At 45.5% G+C, this 19,308-nt stretch overlaps 1 protein-coding gene across 4 annotated transcripts in view; it reads right to left on the bottom strand.

Moving 5' to 3' along the window:
- Positions 1-19,027, bottom strand: part of MRAS (muscle RAS oncogene homolog) — a 33,879-nt gene extending 14,852 nt beyond the window's left edge. Inside the window, exons 1-2 of one of the 4 annotated variants that reach the window (XM_042827402.1) lie at positions 18,944-19,027; positions 1,174-1,387 (exon numbers count right to left, since the gene is read on the bottom strand). In XM_042827402.1, the coding sequence (XP_042683336.1) occupies positions 1,174-1,366 (193 nt within the window). In that variant the 5' untranslated portion in view covers positions 1,367-1,387; positions 18,944-19,027. Of the gene's footprint in view, positions 1-1,173; positions 1,388-17,059; positions 17,169-18,164; positions 18,781-18,943 lie in introns of those variants that run through there. The other 3 variants (XM_042827404.1, XM_042827405.1, XM_042827403.1) reach the window with 3 other exon arrangements.
- Positions 19,028-19,308: the final 281 nt, after the last annotated feature.

Raw genomic sequence — 19,308 nt, 5'->3', positions numbered from 1 at the left:
CCAAACAAAAGTTTTAGCATTTTGACAGCAAGACTGCCCTTAGAGCTCTCATCTGTCTTATGCAGCACAAACAGAAAGGTCACAGTTTTAGGTAAAAACACAGCTTCTTTCTCACCTGCAGAATCAAATGGGTGGGTGTGTTTTTTTGCTCTGTGGTTGTGGTTTTTTTTAATTGAAAAATTAATTAAAAAAAAAAAAAACAACAAAACAATTTTTCTTCAGAGAACTGAAAAACCCAGGTTACAGAAGCTCTTTAGACTGCTACTCATATTTAAGTGATATAGGTAACTAGATATGAGAACATCACACCTGAAAGATGGGAGTTGAGAGATACTACAATTCTTCCCTGTCAGTGGATGAGCTCTGATTAAATGCTCGTTCTAGTTATAGCCCTTATTCAGTTGCCCTCTTACCAGTATTTCCCAGGACATAAGCTATCTACCAGGGATGCTTACCCCAAATGTCATTTTCAGCATGGTATAACCATGCACAGACATAGCCTAAAGCTCCATGCTGTGGAGTTCACAGTTGGCAGAGCTGTGGGGTAGCCGTTTTTGAAACACAGCCAGCTACAGCAATCACCCGTGTGAACAGCAGAGCAGACACTGTACTAATGGGAAAGTCTAGAGTTTCTCAGCAAAACAACACGCAGCTCAGCATTACCTATGAGAAGAAAGCATAGATTTAACTAGAAGTTATATGCTATTTTCTTCCCTGCAGCACTGTTGAAGCACATGGCGTGCTCCCTAAAGCCTGTTTAGGTCAACTCTACCAGAGGAGGTCACCACAGTGGCTCACAGCCTGTCCACACAACCCTAACAAATCCTCCTTGCTAAATGCAAAGGATTGAAATAGGTGCCCTTTGGTCATTCTGAAGACTGACAAGATAGATGGAAGCAGCCTGGAAACCACCACTCAACACAATCTAGTGGTTTTCACACTCCTTCAAGAAACAGCTCTACGCAGAACTGGAACCAATGCAGACAGAAGTAGAAGCTCTTCTGGAGATCAGCTGCAGACCACATGCTACTGTTCACAGGACAGCTTGTAATAAAATCCCTGGCGGACTGCAGCACAGGAGGAACACAGAAGTACAACATGCTGTGGAAGATACTGAGGTCTACCTGTTCTCACGTTTAGCAAGAAAGGGGACCACAAGAGTGGCTTGCTCACCGTCAAGAATTGCCCATTGCCCGTCTATTTCTGTGTGCTTCAGGTAGGAATCTTCAATGGTTGGGTCATAGTCTGGCACAAAAATCTTCTGGAAGAACTGAATGGTGAGAGCACTCTTCCCCACGCCGCCATCTCCAACCACCACCAGCTTGTATGTGGGGAGGTTTTCGCTGGGAACAGCGCTGGTAGCCATGTTTCCACTGTGCTAAACCTGCTGGAGAAAGAGACCATCTCTGATTACTTGTTAGTGAAAAATGAGAGCAATGTGCATGAGGCAACTCTGACCACGTGCCTGAGAAGTGAAGAAGAGCTACACGGCTGGGAACTAGGGGTTCTCCCCTCCATGCTAGCACTCACAGTCTTTCTGGCCCACAGTAAAAGCGTGTGCCCTCCCAACAGCTCCCTCACATCCCAGGCCCATCACTTCCATGGGCAGATAGCACCAAGCTGCAGTTCATTTACACAGGTCCCAGTCTATAATGCTAGCTAATCATCACCAAACACATCCTGCTGGCAGACAAGAACACACTTAACTGCTTTCCTCTCTCTCAGCCTCAAGTCTGAGAAATGAAAACCAAGAAACACACACAGAGGGCAGCAAGCCAGGAGCTACAGGTGTTTTTTGTTTTGCTCTTTTGGAAAAAAAAAAAAAAAAAAAAAACCAGCCCTGGCCGGAGGGCTGGGTTTGTGGCTGTGACACAGCCATGAGAATCAAGAGATGAGCTTCCCCTTGTGTGTGGCCTGTCCCCCAAGATGACAGCAGAAGAATTGATTTTTTTTAAGAGACAAAACAAAGTCACTGGGTGCAACTGGGCAGCAGCACATGTGAGTGCAAAGAGGCTGCGTTGGAGGGAATGCTCAGACTGTCATAAACTATCAGCATCCTGACTGGTATCCACATTAAGCTACCAAGAGCTTGTTGGGGGTTCTCAGTAACTGTAGGGATTTTTCTCAACTAAGAGCACTTCCTAGCTTTGTTGGCTGGCAACACTAATCATGGCAGGGGGTTGGAACTAGACGGTCTTGAAAATTCCCTCAGCCATTTTATGATTATGGCCCTCCAAGTTTAGTCTTCGCTTTCTCCAGTTCTGTCCCAAAGCACTATTTCAGTTTATTGCAGATTACTGAACCATAAAGGCAGTTCTCACTTAAAGTGCTTGGGAGTCCTGAGTTCCTTATTATATAGCAAAGATCCTACCCTTCAACAAAGAGCTTTTCACAGCTCTGCTAACCAGCTTCTCCCCCCCACTACACACCCATGCATTCAGGCAAACACATGAAAGGAAGCAAAATAAAATCAGATGTGAATATTCAAATTTGAGTTTGTTTTACTTACGGAAAAAAGATTCTCAGGCCAAAGCAGCCTGTAGAATCTAAGATGTAATAAAAAATGTATCCCCTGAAATATTTGGTGTCAGCAAGTGACCCCAAAGTGTGCTGTGAGAATGCTGTTCAAGTCATAGCAATGCTCAAAGACAACATAAAGATAATGCAAATGATTCACCATACTGCATACATGCATTTTTGCCTGCAAACAGACATAAGCACAAGGTTTATTTATTCGTTTTTTAAATGACAGAGTCTTCTCCTTTCTGCCCAACGCTACTTTACGTAAGATAAAGTACAGCTTGTGTCAGAGGTGCTTCTGAAAATACAGAATAACTTGCCACACGCATAAGCTCTATGTTGGTACAAGTTGAGCGCCTTGACCTCTAACTAAGGCTATGTAATAGACCTCTTCTGGGGCCAAATGTATAGGAACCATCCTAAATTTTCCTCTAAAAACAAAGCCCTGTTGAAAAGAAAAGGGGTTACCACAAAGGTGAAATCGCTGGGGCTGGTGGGAACTGCCAAGACTTCTTGTCAAACAGTTGACACAAGCCAACGTTTTCAGAGTAAGGAGAAACACCACCAAGCCAGCTTGTGTCTAAACTGTCTGGAAAAATACTTGAAAACAGCATTACCACCTTTAGCAACAGCAGATATATGGAGAGAAGGTGATGAAACACAGCTCTGTTCTCACCCACTCTGATTTCAACTCCTCAGTACAATCCTGAGGGAAAGTTTCTTACCTCTATTTTACTAAGCAATTTTTCTCATGTTTACGAGATCACACTATCAACAGGCAGCATGCTTGGTTTGCAGGAACCTACCAATTTCAAGCATCTCTCTCATGCTGGCTTGCGAGATCAAGCTTTATTTCAGCATTATCATGCTAGAGTCAGAAGATCCTTAGAGGCTCCTTAGAACTAAGACTGTATAAAAGCTGTCCTCAATCACTTCCCAACACATTTGACAACAATTTTTTTGCTTTGCCTGTGGCCGCAGCTTCACCCTTGCTTTATTTACACTGGAGTGCCCAGGAGTCAGCCACCCCGTGCATCTCCAATGTGCCGTATGAAAGACCGATTGTTGCTAACAATGCAGAGGACAGGACACAGATGTGAAAACCACACTTGGTTTGTGCACAGTTTTGACCTCCTCACAAAACCGCAAGCTACTGCTCAGCAGCATTTAGTACCAGCCCCTTTAACTCCCTCCTGAGAAGCCTTGAGCTTATCTTGCACGGAACACTTCCCAAAGTACTAACATAATATTTAGCCCATTGTACAAACTGACTGTCCAACATGTAAGGGGTCAAATCAGTGTTTACTTGCAGTTACTTCATTATACCATATGTTTAAGTTCCAGACTGAGCAACATATAGCCTGCAGAGAACCAACCAAAATATAACTGGGAAAATAAAATTAATTAAAAAAAAAATAATAATAATAAAAAAAAAATCAATCAGGCATTGTAAGCAAGTTTGTTGAGTACAAAAACTGCATTTAGGTGATGTCAGCATGAATGGACAAAACCTTCTATCCTAGTGTCAAGATTCAGCACATGAACGTTTCTGCATGGGTGTTTCTACTGTGTCAGCATTCACCAGCAGCAGTGGGGCCCCAGCATTCTGCCCAGTTGTGCCATCCTCAGCACACTGCTGAAGGTCCCCTAAGGCAATGACAGCCAAACTGCCCAAATCACTGGAGCATTTCCTAAGGAGTGTCCTTGTGCACTCTAGACATGAATGCGTGTTCTGGGTTCAAAGCCAGACAGTCACGTGTTTCCACAGACACCAGAAGTGTTCACGAAAAAGTTTCCATCTCAGAAGAGAAAGCAGCGCTCTGAAACCTACCAGCACATAATGCAAACCTCCAAAATCCAAGTACTTCCATATCTCTACACCTCCACCTGCCTTGACAATCAAAGCAAGACGACAGATCGCGCCTTGATGAGATTATAATCTCAACCATCTAATAAATCAAGTCTTGAAAACAGCATATGTCACCTCCTGGAAAGCATTAACCACTGACAAAGGTGTGCAGAGCTTCATGCTGGCTGGTTACATTGCCACGGGCAAGTGCACAAGAGTCGGACTGATTTTCATATGTTTTTGGCAGGAGTACTGACACAGCCTTTCTCAGAAGGGAGCAAGGAGGAATGTATTTGCTGTAGATTTGATTGAGAAAAACAAAACAGACATTTTTTATCTATTGTCTGAATACAAAGCAGCATGTGGTAATACACTAATAAGCTGTGATGATAATCATCTTACAATTTATACAGCTGTTTATTTTGAAGCAGCCAAGAGAACGATGCATACAGACTCTGGCAGAGCTCTGGTTAAGTCACTGGTTGGAGGCAGATTTATGCAGCCCCCCTCCACACATGCTGGTAAGATCTGTGTTCTGACAGCACAAACCCCTAACGCTGAGACAGAGACATGGCCACTTTTAGGAGAGACAGCAAGGAGAAGGAGAAACAGTGGCCCATCAGTGCCACTGCGGTTGAGCACTCCTCAGCAAGAAGGATTTCAAGTACAGAGGCAGAGTGAATGGAGTAAAACCCCATTTACCTGCCTGGACATGGGTGGAGTGGAAGGGGCTGAGAGATACACGAAACTGATAATGGAGAAATTCAGCGTAGCTAATGCAACCAATGGGTCACAACACCACGGATGTGCTGCACATCACCATGGGGAAACTTGCCCTGAGTATAAATGAGGTAGATAGCAGCTTGTGTAAGCCATTATAACTCATACTGATTGGAGCAGAGGTGGGGCTCTGTGCCACAACAGGGAGACCTGCCCCAGATATGTGACAGTTAATGTACGAGCGCTCCTGCCCTGGCTCCAGCTCCACTCTCCCAGAGGCAGAGCTCCCAGGGCAAAGCCATCATCTCAGGTAAAGAGCTCAGAATCAAGCTCTGGATTCACAGCTGAGGTTATAGCAATTAAAGGCATCAGCTCCCTGACAGAAAAGCCCAGCATGACAGTGATTTATGGTCTCCATGGCAACACATGACAAATTGCTTAATTCTGTTATGAAACCTCAAGCTGCAGTGGGGTCTGTGTGGGAGCGACCAGCTCCCTCTTCCTCACTACGGCTCTTCAAAAATGACAACTGTAGGGAGCTGCTAGAGCAATAGGCCAAGATTAGCTTATGCATACATATTTATGTTGATCAGCCTATCCTCAAGCAAATTTGCCATTGCTGGTTTGCTTTGGTCCATGGATTGCTTTTCACAAGTCTTGCCAGAGCTCTGCATACCTGAGGACACCAGCCACACCTGAGGCCAAGGAAGCCACCAATGCTGCCAACTACTCCTACAGTTGCCATTAATAACTCTTCCGTAGTCACAGCCTACTTGCTCACACCCTTTTACCCAGTCACTTCACAAGCATTAGCGGCTCCCTGTGATGCCTCTAGGGCTGAAACTCTGCAAGATCTGAACACTTCCCTCTCTGTTTCTCTTGCAGACTGCTGGCTGCAGCCACACTGCTACCATGACACACCCAGAGATGTTAGCCAGGTACCAAAATAGTTTGGCTTTGCACCTTGGAGGCAATTGCTTGGACTGGAAGCTACTGAAAATCCTTGAAACATGGGATGTGCAATTTTTGCAGGCAGCTGTCTCCCTAGAGCCATGCTGAGTGAACTTTAGTAATTTCTCCCTCAAGTTGGCATGACTGCCTTCCAAAACTTTCAGAGCCAAAGGACCTGCAGGTATACAAATAACCACTGACAGCTGTTGCTTAATAAAGATGATTAACTCTTAGCCAGGCTTCCTTCAGTCCGTCAGTGTTCCTGCTTGGTTGATGCCTCCAAAAGGATACACTGAGCAAAAGCTTGACCACATGAAAGTGGGAAATCAATGCAGAAGAGACCAATTGTGTGGGAAGACAGAGTCTGACACCATTTAGTATTAAGCTGTTCAAAACCCAAGTTTCAACTCCTGGAGGTTTTCTAAGAAGGATCTTGCCAGGTGAGAGTGCTCTCAACTCCCTCAGCATCCAGAATGCCTGATGAAGAGCAGAACCTGGCAAGACCCGTACAGGGAATTACAGGCATTTCCTTTTTGAACAGCAATCAAAGCATTATCAGATTGCTATTAAAGAAGAGGAAAAAGAATAGTCATAAACCTACTGTTGTTTGAAAATAAAATCCTCTGCTTTGCCACTGGTTGAATTTTGATTTGTGGGATATAGCCGCAGACTTGAAAGAGGCCTCTTAAAATTTCCTCCGGTGTAAAAAGATGCATCCCAAAGGCTGTGCTCCCTGAACTCCTCGCTGATGTTCCATGCCAACCAAATCTTTTCTCTCTTTCAACCCAAGATCACATCACCTCCCCCACTGCACAGATGCTGCTCAGATTTACTGTAAGAGAAAGAAAACTCACCAGGGGAGTAATGAAGCACTTGAGATTCACACAAAAGGCAGCTAAAGGCAGTAGCTTCCTGATGAATACATCGTGGTTATTTTAGGAAACATGGAATTATAGCCTGAACAAATAATAATGTAAAAAGCCACATCATTGGAAATGGCTTGGGTTGTAGGCAGCCCCCTCTGTTTTTCTCCCTCACACTGTCCTGTAAATTCCCAGGCAGTAGCAAGGAGCTCTTGGAGCAGCATTGAGCCGCAACAGCTCTCCCTTGCTGAAGCTGAGCTTGGGGATTCACTCATCTTGATTGTTAAGCATGTGCCTGTTGTTGTTCTGGTCTTTACCTAAATGCAGCATGGCACACATCAGTCATACTGACAAAAGTCACCAAGACAAAGCAGCTCTTCCTCCATATCCCCAGCAACGCTGGGCATCTTCAGCATGTTTCTTGTGGTAATTTAGTCTCCTTTTTGAAAGACTTAACAAGATTTATCACCTGATGAGTCTACGGTCAGATGAAGTGGTTAAATTTATATAAAAACAAATAAAAACCCCACCCCCACTTAAGTCTAGAGTTGCAGCACGACAGCTATCAATTTAGTAGGAGAATTCATACAGGTTAAGAGAAAGCCATTCCTGCATCTCCAAGACCTGCATTAGCACAATATGCTTTCCGGTCTACAGGTGTCCACCTGCTGTTGTCCCAGCCCTTTCGCCAATTCGTTAAATGAGAGCATCTCCTGACAAACTACATGGCTCAGCTGCTTTTGCTTCCACTGCTTCCTCATGCATTCAGATCCAACATCCCTTTCCTTACACATTTAATTCCAAAGCTCCTGGGAGGCACTGTGGAATGACAGATTCCTCTCCAACTCTTGAAAATTCTTTGCTAGTGAGGCCAATAATGCCTCTCTTATGTTATCATGGAAACGGTGAAGCTAACCTAAACATACTGTAGCAAAAGAAATCAGATAGCCAAGATGTTCCCCTGCCCTGCCCAGCCAGAGATAACAAGAACAAATTTGCAGTGGAGGAAGCAGCCTCGAATTCCAATAGCTGCCCTTCCTGCTAGCACAATCCCTGGAAATGGGCAACTTCCCTCTTACACATCCCAGTCTGCTGACACACCAATAAAAAGACCCCAAATTCACTACCCAGGGTGGTTTTGCTACTTTTCTGTACTGTGCAGCAAGGTTTCCATAGCAAAAGCAGCACAGCACTGCTAAGTTTCTATCTATACTGCCTGTACATGGCTTGCAACAAACAAGGTGATGCAACTGGGTAGGAATCCTGAGCAGCACCAAAAACTGCCAGCATGCCAGCATCCTTGCTGCTCCAAACTGCACTCCCCATTGTGGTTCTGCATCCCCAACAAAACAAGGGCTGCTTGACCCTCACCAGGCCATGCACCAAGCTCTGACCAGCTCCACCACAGCCTGCTGTGCTGTGACCTTCTGGGCATCACACTGGACGTAGGGCAGGCATGACAACCAATGCAGACTTCCTGGCACCTACAGTTGCTTCAAAGATGGTTTATGGAGTACATCTTGTTCCAGTCACCTTTCTGCAAATCAGTCAATGCATTTGGCTCCAAGTTTGTGTCCAGTCAGGCTCTATTGGGTATTTAATGCTTTTTTACATCTCTCTTGCTACTACCAGATGTCTTCTGGGATGTAAATGGCTTTTTAAAGACTCCCTTCCCTCCTGGCAAACACACTTTGTGTCTCTTTAGATAGCTCTAAGACTGTAAAGGTCCCTGGTTAACAGTATTTTCATGTGGGGATCCCAGGCTGATGCTGCCAATCTCCTGGGGATAGACAGAGGAAAATGAGAAGAGCAGTGGTCTCATTTACCCAAAGCTGCACCTTTCCATGAATCTGACTGAGGGCATGTAGCACTTTGATCTCCAGCATCCAAGCCCTGGAACCTCTTAGCCCTTTCTTGTGCAGCAATCACCTCCCTCTTTTGTATCCCTCTCATGGTCTGAGTGGCAAAGACACACTCAGTGCTCAGACACTAAGGGATACTAAGCAACCAGAAGGCAACTGCCCAAACCACCCTTAAACAACACAGTTTAGCTATGCCTGACTCTAGTCCTCCTTCCTGCTGAGCACATTTGCCTTGCCAGTGCCTGAGAAGCATCCTGTGAGGATGCAGGGCACACACGAAGCCTGTTCCATCTACACTCAGTCTGAAGCCTCTGCCTCAAGCTTTAAGTCAATTTCCCGCTGTGTGGGAGGGTATATATATGTACATTCATTAACACTTCCATTATGCCCTGCGGTTTGGCAGGTGGCGCTGCATTATGGATTTAAACAGTGCCAGCAAGCAAGTCTACAGCACTTCACTGGATTAGTGTCTTATGGAAAATTGTGCCTCCAGAGTGCTCTGCGCTCTCTTGAAGTACCTCAGATGAGCAGCGCTCCAACCGCTTCTCTCTCTGTGCAATCACATCAGAAACCCACTTGCAACTTAAACATAATCCCACTCAAAAATCAATTACTTTTTGGATGAACAAAAATTAAACCAAAACAATCAAGCAAAACAAAAAACCAAGAACAGAATCTCTCCAGAGCTAAAGGAAAGGGGAGAGGCACACCCTCAGTTGTCATCACCACAAAGCATCTTTCACTCGCAAACAATAACATCTTTTGCTTCCACACTGTAGCTGTTTCTAGCAGACACATGGGGGAAACATGCCATGCCACACACAGCCAGACCCATGTCAGGAGTCAGCCTTGAGGGTACTCAGCCCTGCCAGAAGATGCTGTCTGTTCAGTCACTGGGCTGGAAGCAACACATTTCAAGAAACTGCAGAACAGACCTCCCATGGAACCACTGCCCCAGACAGATGAGGAGATATACAGAGCTGCGTTCCCTCCACAGGGACCCAGAGAGCAAATGCACCATTAGGTATTAGCACCAGAGAGCCTCTGATGGGAGGAGAAGATAAAACATCAGTTAAACAGTGACAGCACCATATTTCTCATCATTTCCTGGGGCTGGACACATTTTTTTTCTTAAACTGTGAATGCTTCTATGTGCAGCCATGCATACAGTGAAATTTCACAGCAACTAGCAGGAGCCATTTTTCCTTCTATCCACCATACAGCTGAGGTACAGCTGCAAAATCACAACAGTCAAGATACTGATATTCGCAGAAATCCTGGGATGCAGCACTGTGCTGCTCTGACTTCACAGTAAAGTCCCACATAGCCACCTCTATGTCTGCAGAGTGCCACTATTTTTTATTTTTTTTTTTATTAAACACCAAGGCAAGGGAATGCCAGTCTTAGCCTTGGCAGCTCAAGTACATCATGTTTTAAATATCAGGCTCACAGACAGAACAAGATTGGGATTTGTCCCTTCTAGGGCTGCAGGATTCTCCCTAATGGTCATTCACTCCACACAGGGGTCCTTCTCATATGCTTTGGTACGTTCAAGGAGACTGGAGAAAAAAAAAAAAATAAATCAACACAGGGCAAAACCAAAACTTGAACAGAAAGATAACTGAAGATATCCTTACATTTTATCTTAACCCTGTGAGCTATAACATAACACAGGATGGGTTGCCCTGTTGGTGTCTTGGTGTTTTTGCATATAAAATTCTCTCTATTAAAAGCAGAGAAGCCTAGATAGAGACAGCATGGATTGCAGCCACTTGGAAGAAAAAAAAAAAAAAGCCCCAAAGCATTTAAGGGCTGGTAAGGGACACGATTACTTTCATCCTGCCACAGCATGTTTCAGTTTAACCACTGCATCTCTCAGCATTTTTGGTTCATACTCTTCACCACACCAGCTTGGTACACACCCAGTCTTAGGAAGGGGAAATTATATTTTGGGTCACCAGTTCCACCCACTGTGTCCCCCCCGCCCACACTGCACAAAGCTTCTGAAGTGCATCGGTCAGCCTGGGGTCACAGGGCTTTGGGAGCACTGTCTAAAGCAGCAGACCTCCACCCACTGCTGGGGCTCAGGAGCCCTCTGCCACGTTGGTTCATCCTTGCCCCTTCCCACCTCTCAAGCTACACCCTTCCACCTCTTCACCAGCCTTCCCAAACCCACACCAACTCCCAATATTGCCACTTTCCCCTCCCAATCCAGAAACAGATGAGGCAATCTGACCTCTGAGCCAGAGAGCTGCTCCCAGTGTTTTGCGCAGCAAAAGGATTTATTCTGACACAGCACAAATCCAAACACATGCTTCCATACAGCCTACACCCGAAAATGTGATTTTTCTCCTTTGCTTTGACAACTTAACGCTTATTCCCATACTCTTGTGAGGCTGCTATGTAAACAACAGGGAGTGACTTGCTGTGCTCAGGGGGCGTTAGAAAAAGAATTGTATTTCTCAGCTCTTCTGGACCCAATAAGTCACCCTCCTGAGGTTCAAAGAGTTTCTGAAGTCTGTAATTGAAAAATCCAAGGAAAAAAAAAATGGGTTGCTGGAGATCTTTACTAACACAGAAGTAGATTGAAACTGTTATCTAACAATTCAAATCCCAGATGCTTAATTAGACAGACTTGCTATACTGTAAAAAAGATAAAATACACATCCCCTGAGCACATCTCACTGATTAATGGCAGAGACTTTGCACATTTCACATGCATTCAGTCAAAGCCAAACTTCTGATGATGATCTTAACATTCAATTGGTAAATTTCACAACAAAATGCTCCTGCAGAGCAGAGGTGCTGCAGCACCATACCAGCATCTGTGCCACGTGGAGCACAAAGGAAACCATTCAAGGCAGAGCCCTTCACCAGAGCCTCCAGGATCTTCTGACCATACCAAGCTCTTGAAACGCAAATGGTCCGTTCAGCTCCTTGTGCCTGCACTTATACCTGATGGCAGACTAAGTTTAAGAGCATCCAGAGCACGTGAAAGAAACAAGCCTCTCCCAGCATTCTGCCCCTGCACTACAAAGCAGTTTGTGAAGGGAGAACAGCAAGTACCATCCAAGCCTACCTCATAACTGTGGCTCTGCAGAGCCTTAATCTCAAACTACAATTCCTCACCAGCTACCAACAGGCTCCCTTCAGGTGAAAGTGAAGCAGTGTGCACAGGATGGGCTCAGGTGATACCTGTTATGTTTTCCAAGGGTGATTAGATCAGATACAGATACGTGGTTACAGGGGTACCTAACTGTGAGAGCTAAAAATGTCAGTAGTGAAGTTGCTCTGCTGTTGCACAAAAGCAATTTTCTACAGCTTGGGGTTTTCCCAGAGCACTGGGGCATATCTTCCTCACCTCGATGTACACTGTGAACTTGTTTCCACTAAAAGCCAGCAGTCATCAAACCAGCCTCCAGCCTGCAACTTTGCGGCAACCACTCCTGAGCCAAAGGGATTCCTGCAATGATTTCCCCTCCCTGGTCAGTCACAGGTTCTTAATGACTCTTCCTGGGATTGAGCACTTGCTACTGGAACACTTTCCCCAGCAGTCATACTTTATAAGTAGATGCTCCCCACCTAGCAAATCTTATACTTACAATGGTAGCATTAGTACATCCATACCAAGCATGACACAAGACATCAATTGTATGTTTTCTGAAGATCACAATGTTTACTGAATTACCAGCTGCCTATGAAGACCACTTGTGAATTATCAGGATATGTTAAGTAAAGATGACAGAGCAATAAGAGTGCCTAAGATTAAATTCCATCTGGATGCACTCACTTTGGGGGGGGGCCGCCCCCTCCCCCTATAGAGTCTTTCTGTGCAACAACAACCAACTGCTAAAGGAGCTTTGATCACAGACTCACAACTTGTAATCAGAAAGTCCCTAAATACTTTTAGCATCTGTGTGTGCCTAGAACAGTGGCGGTGGGTGCTTTGGTTGTCCTTGAAGTGGGAAGGACAATTAAAAAAAATAAAAATGGATAGGGTTCCCACTGCATCAGTGTCCATTAACATTCTTTTAAGTTGGCTTGGATGGGCCTTTATTCAGCTTATCAGCTTGTACTGCTTATCAGATTCACCACTGCTTCCAGCAATGCAAGTAACAGTTGCCTATTCAAAAGCTTTAACTCTTCTTAAGAGCACTGCAAAAAACTTAAACATTTGGAAACTGATACGACAGAATTTTGAGAAGTGAAGCAAAAAGCCTCCAAAATTGGAAGATTTCACTTTAATGGTTATTTGCTACTAGCTAGTAGGTAGTGTGGCCTGAGACACACAGGGACATGCCACCGCTGACTACCACTGTGACTTTCCATTAGAGGAGCAGCTCAGCAGCTCCAGCCCCAGCTCTTCAACTCAAATTCAAGAGCAGGGAAGCTGACAGCATTGAGCACTTCCAGGATGCTAGGAGAGTACTTCACTGTAACCAGGACCAGGTACACGAAAGGGGCCCAGAACAAAGCACTGCATGGCTTACACTGGCTTCAGCTTGCTCCATAAATCCTCTAGATGCTTCACAAAACTGTTAGGTAACTCCTGTTGCCTTCAGCCTCACAAGAGCATTAGCATAGCTCCCTGTGACTCATTTTTTTCTTCTTTTTAAATATAGCAACCTATAAATGTAGATACATTCTGAGAAATAAAACTCATTGTTACTGTTCACCATGCAACTCCCCCAAAATAGAATTCCTTCTGTCAACTTTACTAGTTTCTTTTCCCCAAACAAAACACTTTGGTGCCACTTGCAAGGCCAAGTCAGAAAGAAGGCGGCCAGAGAGCCCAAGGACATGGCACAGTGGCAGAAGCTCTGGAGCCAGTGACTGGGCAGAAGGCTCTGTGACCAATCCAGCCACTTATATCAGCTCTGTCTTAAAGGGGACATCAGCAGAGCTGGCTCTGCACCCAGGAAAAGCAGGTGTTTGCCCAGAGGAACAGAGCTTCAATAGCTGTGATGTGCCAGCATCAGGGAAGCCACGTTTGCTAAAGAAGCAGTGGTAGCATATCTAGCTAGAGGATATTCCACACCTTTCCTCAGACTTACATCAGCATCCATCTGTCTTGCCCCTCCTTCACCAGGCTTGGCATTTCCTCCTTGGAAGAGCCCAATCTCACCTTGTCCAGGTGAGGAAATACACTAAGACACCTTAGAAGCATTGAGGAAGAATCTAATGGGTAGAGTATGGAGCAGAGCTTCATGGTTTTCACCAGTATTGAGCAACAGACTCAGCACCCTCCTGCCTGTCCTGCTGCAGTCCCCCCTGCACAATCGTGTGCAGTGTCTTGCTTTATTGAACACTTCAGTTCCCCATCTGTAGGAGCAAGATAAGTAGTAGGTGTCCATCCCATAGGTATGTTGCAAAATAAATATGCTTTACATTATTAGCGTTCCAGGAATACTTTAAAAAAACTGCACCACAAATACTAAGAGTAATCTATCACTGCTAAAAAAGAAACATAATTTGCTTTCAATCTTAAAGTCTTAACTATGCAAACACATATGCCAGAGTACAGAAGACTATTTTCTTAGTTTATCTGTTTCTTCTGATAACTGTGTTCAGCCTGGTGACTCAAACTGCTCTGATCACATGCTGTTTGAACTCAGTGCCCCAAACAGTGTCTGAAGAAACACGTGGATTGGTCTGTCTACAGCGTTGGCCAAGGCATCTGCCATCCTCCTCACTGTCCTAATCGACACAGCAGAAAATATATATGTGCATATCCATCCTGCTGTCAGGTGAGGGAAGAATAGACATTTTCACAACTTGGATTTCTCTAGTAAGATTGATTACCCATGAGAATCTGCTTTCCCACAGTGTTTTTCTAATCTTTCTTCAACCTCCTCAGTTAATATCTGAAATCAGTAGAGTGGAAGAGCTGCCATACCCGTCCCAGAAATTGACATTTTAAAAACATGATAATAGAAGTCCTTTCTTAGAACTTTCAGGAATATGTGTAGCTTAAAAAGCTGACTCCTATTTAAAATAATGACTAAGCCTCTCAGGAATCAACTCCCAAAGTCACACAGGTAGTTCTGAATGTGTTACCCTTTTACAGCAATTACACCATCACAGTTCCAGTCAAAAACTGATGAGTGTTACTAATATATGCTGATGAGTGAGCTTCTAAGTGAAAGACCTTGCTTTATTTACACTCCAGTAAATCACAATGCAAACCAAGACTTACTTTCACATACAAAAGCAACAGATTTGACCCTAGGACACACTTAGCAAGGTTAACCAATACCCAGGGACCAGGTTTATGGGAAACTGGCTGCGAGCTGATGCAGTTCTACTTTTTTTTTTTTTTTTTTTTGCTGTAGACTATGAAAACTTGGAGTAAATGCTTGGTTTTCAGTACCTTAACACCACTCACTGCACCAACCAGCAAACCTAATGAGAGCCAGATGGACAGTCACAGGTATTTAGCTGCAAGAATTTCTGATCTTACTCCATCAGTACAAAGGCAGTCTGTGACAGAGAAAACACTGGGAGACAGGTTTAGGTTTCCCATCTCTTATGCTAGCTCTGTCCAATGGACTGCTCCCTCTGATGAAGTCTGTGCACCTGCTACTGCATTAACTACCACTTGTTTCTGAAGCAGTAAAGCTGGCAAGAGGGTCAGCAGTAAGTAGTACAGCAAACTACTTAAAGATAAATACTGCTAACTTCCCTCAAACCTGCCCCCACCTCTTTCCTCAGCCATTATTCCAGCAGATATATTTTTGTAAATTATTTCATCATCTAAGAGCAGGTGGCCAGTTTGTCATATCTCTATGCAAAATTTCCATATGTATTACTCCGCCACCAGTGTTTTCTCATGCATACATGCATGGATCAGCAATTGCTCCACTACATTTTCAAACAGAGAATAAGAGTCATAAATCTCAAAAAAAAAAAAAAAAAAAAAAAGTATGCCAAGAAATTCAGCATCCTAAGCTACAGCTGTTCATTCCTCCCCTCTATTCAGAAAAAAAGCCACTTGTTCCTTACTGCAGATGTTACGAAGTTGATGGACTTGCTCTGGATGTACATTAGATACCAGCATTCAGGATCTGACCCACTGCACCATTCGACATTCGTGCCCATGCAGAAAAATCCAGTGACATTCAAGTAGAACAAGCAGTCTGCACTCTCCTCCCACTGACTATCTTGTCGAGTCCCTTCTGTAGCAACAACAGGAGAAGCAGCAACTCCACCAAAAAGTGGGCTAATGTTCCTCCCATCTGCCAGTCCCACGCTCATTCTGTTTTCACTTGGACCAAATCCTCCCAACTTCTTCTGCTTTACATTTCATTAAATCTGGATGCCACAGACACCAAGAATAATATTGTTGATCTTTGAAAGGTCACTTTCAAGGCACATTTCCATATCCTAAGACTACTTCTCTTCCTAAACCCTGTCTACGGGACTAGCTTGAAAGTCTGAAAATGAATTCCATATTTTCCATATTAGACCTGTTCCCTCAGCCCTGATCTACTTATTGAGGACAGCAGAAGCTTATGCAAATACCATTCTTGCGGATTCACGTTAGTATTCCCCACCTCCAGAATCTGATGTTCCCTCTGCACAAAGAAGCTGCACACTATCACACTGAGGCAAAATTTCTTCCTCCTTCAGCCTATGCAGGTAAAAGATGTAACGGAAGGCATGGAAGCTACATATTTAGGAGAAGATGAGGATAACTCCCACAAGCAGGGGGAATGCACTGCAGGGGTTGTGAAACTTGAGCACAGCAGGAGCAAGAAGCCACCAGGAGTGACAGCACCACAGGAGCAGCACAAAGCAAATAACTAAACCAGGCAAAGACAAATTAAGAGTGGTCCAGCTGAAGTCAGCATCCTAAACCCCTCAAGGATAGATTAACTCAGTTGAACAAACTGCCCAACCTGTATGCAACAGGTCAGCAGGGAGACCTGGCTTTACACACAGGTGACATACATAGAGACTCTTGGCTTGAATCCACAAGGAGTAATTTTACACCCAAAGATAGGAGAAAAAAAAAAAAAAAAAAAAAAAAGGCAGAAACAAGCAAGGCCAAACAGCCATCCTCAAGGAGCCCTCCAAAATTAGTAATCAAACAGAGGAGAGTTTCTGCTCCAATGGTCCCAGCAATGAAACATCACCTGCCAGCCACAAACAGCACACAATATGAGTGGCAGGCCACACAGGTCTCGAGCACAGATACAGCCAAAGAGGAGCACTGATGAATCACAGCATGATGTCAACAGTGAGAGTGGTTCATCACTTGTCCTACATCCACCTCTTACAGTGCCCTCACTTACCACTTTGCCAGGGACAACACCAGCTCAAAAACAGGGCTTGTCCTCTTCTTCCCAGTCCTGAAATGCAAGTGGATCTCTCCCAGTATCAAGGTGCGGAGAAAAGGAAACAAGTTCTGTCTACCTGCCTGAAAATCTGTTTTATCCCTTCAATTCTGTCAGTTTCAGTCTTAGTTTACGGGGAAAAAAAAAAAAAAAACCTCCAAAATGAAATAAGCAAGCAAAATATCACCCAATCCACACACAAGCCCCACGAAGAAGGCCAGCTTTGTTTCTGCAATTCTTAGTTCCTCTACAAAGAATCTTAAGCGGGTAAAAACACCCACCAAAACTTCAGTAAATTGAAACTGTCTTTCACATTAGTTCTTAACACAGATGCTGGGCCAGCTCTGTTCCTCTTGCAGCTGCTCTGACTTGGGAACCACACTAGCAGGGTGTTTGGCCCTCTGCAATTTGCACTGAGCTCTGTATCAAGTGGGATATTTCCTAGGATGGAGAATCAAAATAACAGCAAGTCAAACAAACTGATGCAAAACAATGGCATGAAGTGCACCCACAACTTTTAAAGAGATGCTGCCAGGATCAAATGTGAAGAACAAACTCCTGTTTCTGTCAGGAAATCCAAAGCCATAGGTATACTTCCTAAAGTTCCCATTTACTTCCTTGCCACACCCTTGTCACCCCTTTTACCTTCTCTTAAACTAATAGAATCCCATTTTTACAACGGCCCTAACAGACTTAGGGAAACAGAGAAGCACTTTTCATAAAGAAAATTGATGACAGCTAGTCCATGCAAATTTCAGCCTTCAAGATTTGTCCCTCTTGTGAAGCTAAATGCATAATTTCTTTGCAGAAATACAGAAAGATACATCCAGATATGGAGCACACCAACCTGGTGCATCAGTACTAACCAAAGAACGAACGACAATTTCCAGATGACAGATATTTCCAGACAACAGCATTCTTTCAAGCCTGCCACCAAAATCCCAGGTTGAGTTGACTCATAAGACAACCAAGGTTTTGAGGGCTTAGACTTTCACACGTTCACAACACTGAGCAACTAAAGCAGAGCAATGCCCGCTGGTGCACGTGGAGGTGCTGCAGTTACCTGTGCTGGGACAGCCACACTCAGGGCTCAGGTCTCCACTGTGAGCTGTGCTCCTCTACCCAAGAGGAGCCTCTACCTTGCGCCGATACGACATCCCAGTGTGTTGCACAAAGTCATCGACCTGCAGAGGGTCCCAGGAACAGACTGGGATGCTGCGAGTGGTCCGTAACGAGCACAATGCTACCCTGCTCCTCACCTGCCAGAACCCCTCTGCCCGGTAGTCAAGGCTCTCCGAGCACTGTTTCCAGAGTTTTTGAGCCGTTGGGAACAAAAAAACAAGTTGCGAGTTTGCATTCTAATCCCCAACAATCCCACGCACATGAGCTGAAAACGCCCAGTCCTGTCTCAAAGTAAAGAAAAAGACCAAAAAAAGAAAAACTGCCTCCTCCTCGTTGTAAGGAGAGATAGCATCTGCGTCTTGCTTCGAGAAGCCCAGCAAACGCTCGAGCAAACCAATCTGGAAGCTTTCACAAAGTCCTCGGAGGTCCAAAAGATAAGAGCTGAGGCAGCGCGCAGATCGGCAGAAGAGAAGGGAGGAAAGTAAAAGATCGCCGCGCGTCTGAAACCGCGGGGAGGGAAGGAAGGAGGACGGCCACAAACGCAGCGATCCCTCGCCCGACAAAGCCCTGCGTGACACAGGGTAACTCGGGAGAACGCCCTCCTCTCCTCACCGCGCACTGCGGAGGGAGAGACGCGGAACCCCCTCCCGCCCCTTTATTCGCGTTACCACGAAGCAAGAAACCCCCGAGAAGCCGACAGCCCGCACAAAGCAGCCCTACCGTGGGCAGCCTGCGGTCCCGAGCCGAGCAGCGCGGAGCTTCCTCCGTGGCCCTTTCTTCCCGACGCCGTCTCAGCCGAGCAGGGCCCGGCGGGGCGGCTCATGCCCGAGCGGCGCTCCGCATCGCAGCGCTGCGGGGAGAGGGACGGAGCGAAGTTGGCCGCGGCTCCCACCCCTCCGAGGGCACCTCCGCGCACTCGCGCTGCCACGCTCGCGATTCTCCACAAAGCCCCCGGCGCCGCCCCGCGCGTCCCCCGGCTCCGCGTCCCCCGGCAGCTGGACGGAGCCCCGCCGCCCTCCCTCCGCTCACCGGGGCCGCCGCCGCCGCGGGCCGCGCCCTCAGAGCCCGCCCATGCCCGGCGAGAG

Source organism: Centrocercus urophasianus, unplaced genomic scaffold, assembly GCF_019232065.1.
Source record: "Centrocercus urophasianus isolate 14NV4802_14NV808 unplaced genomic scaffold, USGS_Curo_1.0 seq_28, whole genome shotgun sequence".
Classification (NCBI taxonomy): Eukaryota; Metazoa; Chordata; class Aves; order Galliformes; family Phasianidae; genus Centrocercus; species Centrocercus urophasianus.
The sequence above is the reverse complement of the archived record's forward strand: the minus strand, read 5'-3'. Positions and strand labels throughout refer to the sequence as shown.